This window comes from Arachis duranensis, chromosome 5, assembly GCF_000817695.3.
Source record: "Arachis duranensis cultivar V14167 chromosome 5, aradu.V14167.gnm2.J7QH, whole genome shotgun sequence".
NCBI lineage: Eukaryota > Viridiplantae > Streptophyta > Magnoliopsida > Fabales > Fabaceae > Arachis > Arachis duranensis.
Genome location: NC_029776.3, coordinates 63,487,608 through 63,489,999, shown reverse-complemented (window position 1 = coordinate 63,489,999; position 2,392 = coordinate 63,487,608). Strand labels below are relative to the sequence as shown.

Below are 2,392 nucleotides of genomic sequence, written 5' to 3'. Positions count from 1 at the left end.
TTCATATAGATAGGGTGCATATAGATAGGTTGCATTGAATAAACCTTCATACCCCTTTTCTTGTCTTTCTTGGTTTAGCATGAGGATATGCTATGGTTTAAGTGTGGAGAGGTTGATAAACCCCATTTTTAGGGTTTATCTTGTGTTGCATTTAGAGGATTTTGTCACCTTTTCCCACATTTATCCAATGAAATAGCATGGTTTTTTTTATTCTCCTTTAATTGTGCTTAAGAGTGAAAACATGCTTTTAGGAGGCAAAGATTGGAATTGAGGGAATAAAAAAAAGCATGTAGAAATAGAGAACTCATGAAGAAATGAAGGAATCGCAAAGCTGTCAAGCCCGACCTCTTGGGATTCCTAACATGAAGCCCGACCTCTTGGAATCGCATAACTTGAGCTACAGAGGTCTAAATCAGGCAGTTTTAGTTGCGTTGGAAAGCTAACATCCGGGGCTTCAAAATGATATAAGATTTGTCATAGTTGCAACGTGTTTAGAGATGCGTACATGCACTGTACGCGTACGGGTCGATGTTGCATGTGACTCACTAAAATGCAACTCGTGGCCAATAAATTCTAAAGCCTTTTGGGCCCAATCCAACTCATTTCTGATGCTATTTAACACAAGGATTGAAGGGGAAACACATGTAGAAGTTACTAATTTGTTTAGTTTTAGTTTAGAGTTAGTTTCTAGAGAGAGAAGCTCTCTCTTCTCTCTAGAATTAGGATTAGGTTTAGATCTAGATCTCTCTCTCTTCTCTCTTGCTTTAATTTTCCTTTTCCTCTTTAATTCTTCTCTTATAGTTGCAGCATTCTACTTCTCTTGTAGTTTCTTTGTATTGATTAGTTCTGGGTTTATGGATTCCTTTGTAGATCTACATTTTTTCTTCAATGCAATTGGTAACTTCTTTGTTGTTTCATAATTGTTTTGCCTTTCTGTTGTTAATATCTTGCTTTTGTAGTTAGATTTCTCTTTAATTCTTGCAATTCATGTTGTTTACCTTTGTTGCCTTTTATGTGGTTGATGAAATGCTTCTTTTAGTTATGAGGTAGATTTTGTTCCTCTTGGCTTTGGTTGAGTAATTGGTGCCTTTTGAGTTATCTAATTCCTTTGTTGATTAATAATTGGAAGTTGCTAATTGACTTGACAGTCTTTCATCTAGATTTGGCTAGGACTTGTGATATCAAGTTAATTCCTCCAATTGACTTTCCTTCATTCTTAGAGGTTAACCAAGTGGGAGCAATGAATAATTCTCATCACAATCGATATGGATAACTAGGATAGAACCTCTAGTTCTCATACCTTGCCAAGAGCTCTCTTACTTGCTAGTTTACTTCCTTTGCCATTTATATTTCTTGTCTATTATCTCAAAACCCCAAACATACTTCATAACCAATAACAAGAACACTTTGTTGCAATTCTTAGGGAGAACGACCCGAGTTTTAAATACTTTAGTTTATATTTTTAGGGGTTTGTTACTTGTGACAACTAAATTTTTGTATGAAAGGATTTTAGTTGGTTTAGAAACTATACTTGCAACGAGGATTCATTTGTGAAATTCTAGACCACACAAAAATCAAATCATCAAAAGACAAACTCCTCAAACCCGAGGCCGACTTCAAAAATAAAAGCTACTCAGTCCAATCACGAAGATGGCCCTCACAAGGACCAAGATCCATTCACAAAGGAAATTATGAAAGCTAAAGTCCCAAAGGACTTCAAAGCCCCTGACCTGACTCCCTACGATGGTATGTCCGACCTAAGTCATCATCTTAGCAACTTCGGGAGCCGAATGTACCTCACAGATGCCTCAGATGCAACTCGTTGCAAAGCTTTCCCAACGACCTTGACCAAAATAGTAATAAAGTGGTTCGACAGCTTGCCGCCTAGGACGATTACGAGCTTCGATGACCTTGCCAAGAAGTTCCAGGCTAGGTTCTCCATCCAGAAGGATAAAACCAAGCACACTCCAAGCCTGCTAGGGATTAAACAAGAAGATCGGGAGAACCTCCGCAGTTATATGAAAAGATTCAATAAAGCCTACCTTGACATACAGAATTTCCTTACAGAAGCAGCAATTATGGGACTTATCAATGGTCTGTGAGAAGGATCCTATAGCCACTCCATATCCAAAAAAACACCCAACATCTCTGAACGAGGTTCAAGAGCGGGCGAAAAAGTACATCACAATATGAAGGAGAACTCTTGATTAGGAGAAACTTCAAAATCTGGATTCTCTTACCCACCTCGGGATAAGGATAAAGAGTCTAGGAAAAAGAAGACCAACCTACCGAGAAACCTAGAAAGTACCACAATTACATCCCTTTTCGAGTGTCTCTTGTAGACGTTTACCGAGAAATATGCAACACTGAGAAGATCCCACCGCCTCACCCG

The 2,392-nt window shown here is 38.4% G+C and overlaps 1 protein-coding gene across 1 annotated transcript; it reads left to right on the top strand.

Moving 5' to 3' along the window:
- Nucleotides 1–1,691: 1,691 nt before the first annotated feature.
- LOC107489473 (uncharacterized) lies at nucleotides 1,692–2,102 on the top strand. The gene has a single exon (XM_016110221.1). The coding sequence runs from the start codon at nucleotides 1,692–1,694 to the stop codon at nucleotides 2,100–2,102; it is 411 nt and encodes a 136-aa protein (XP_015965707.1).
- The last annotated feature ends 290 nt before the right edge of the window (nucleotides 2,103–2,392 follow it).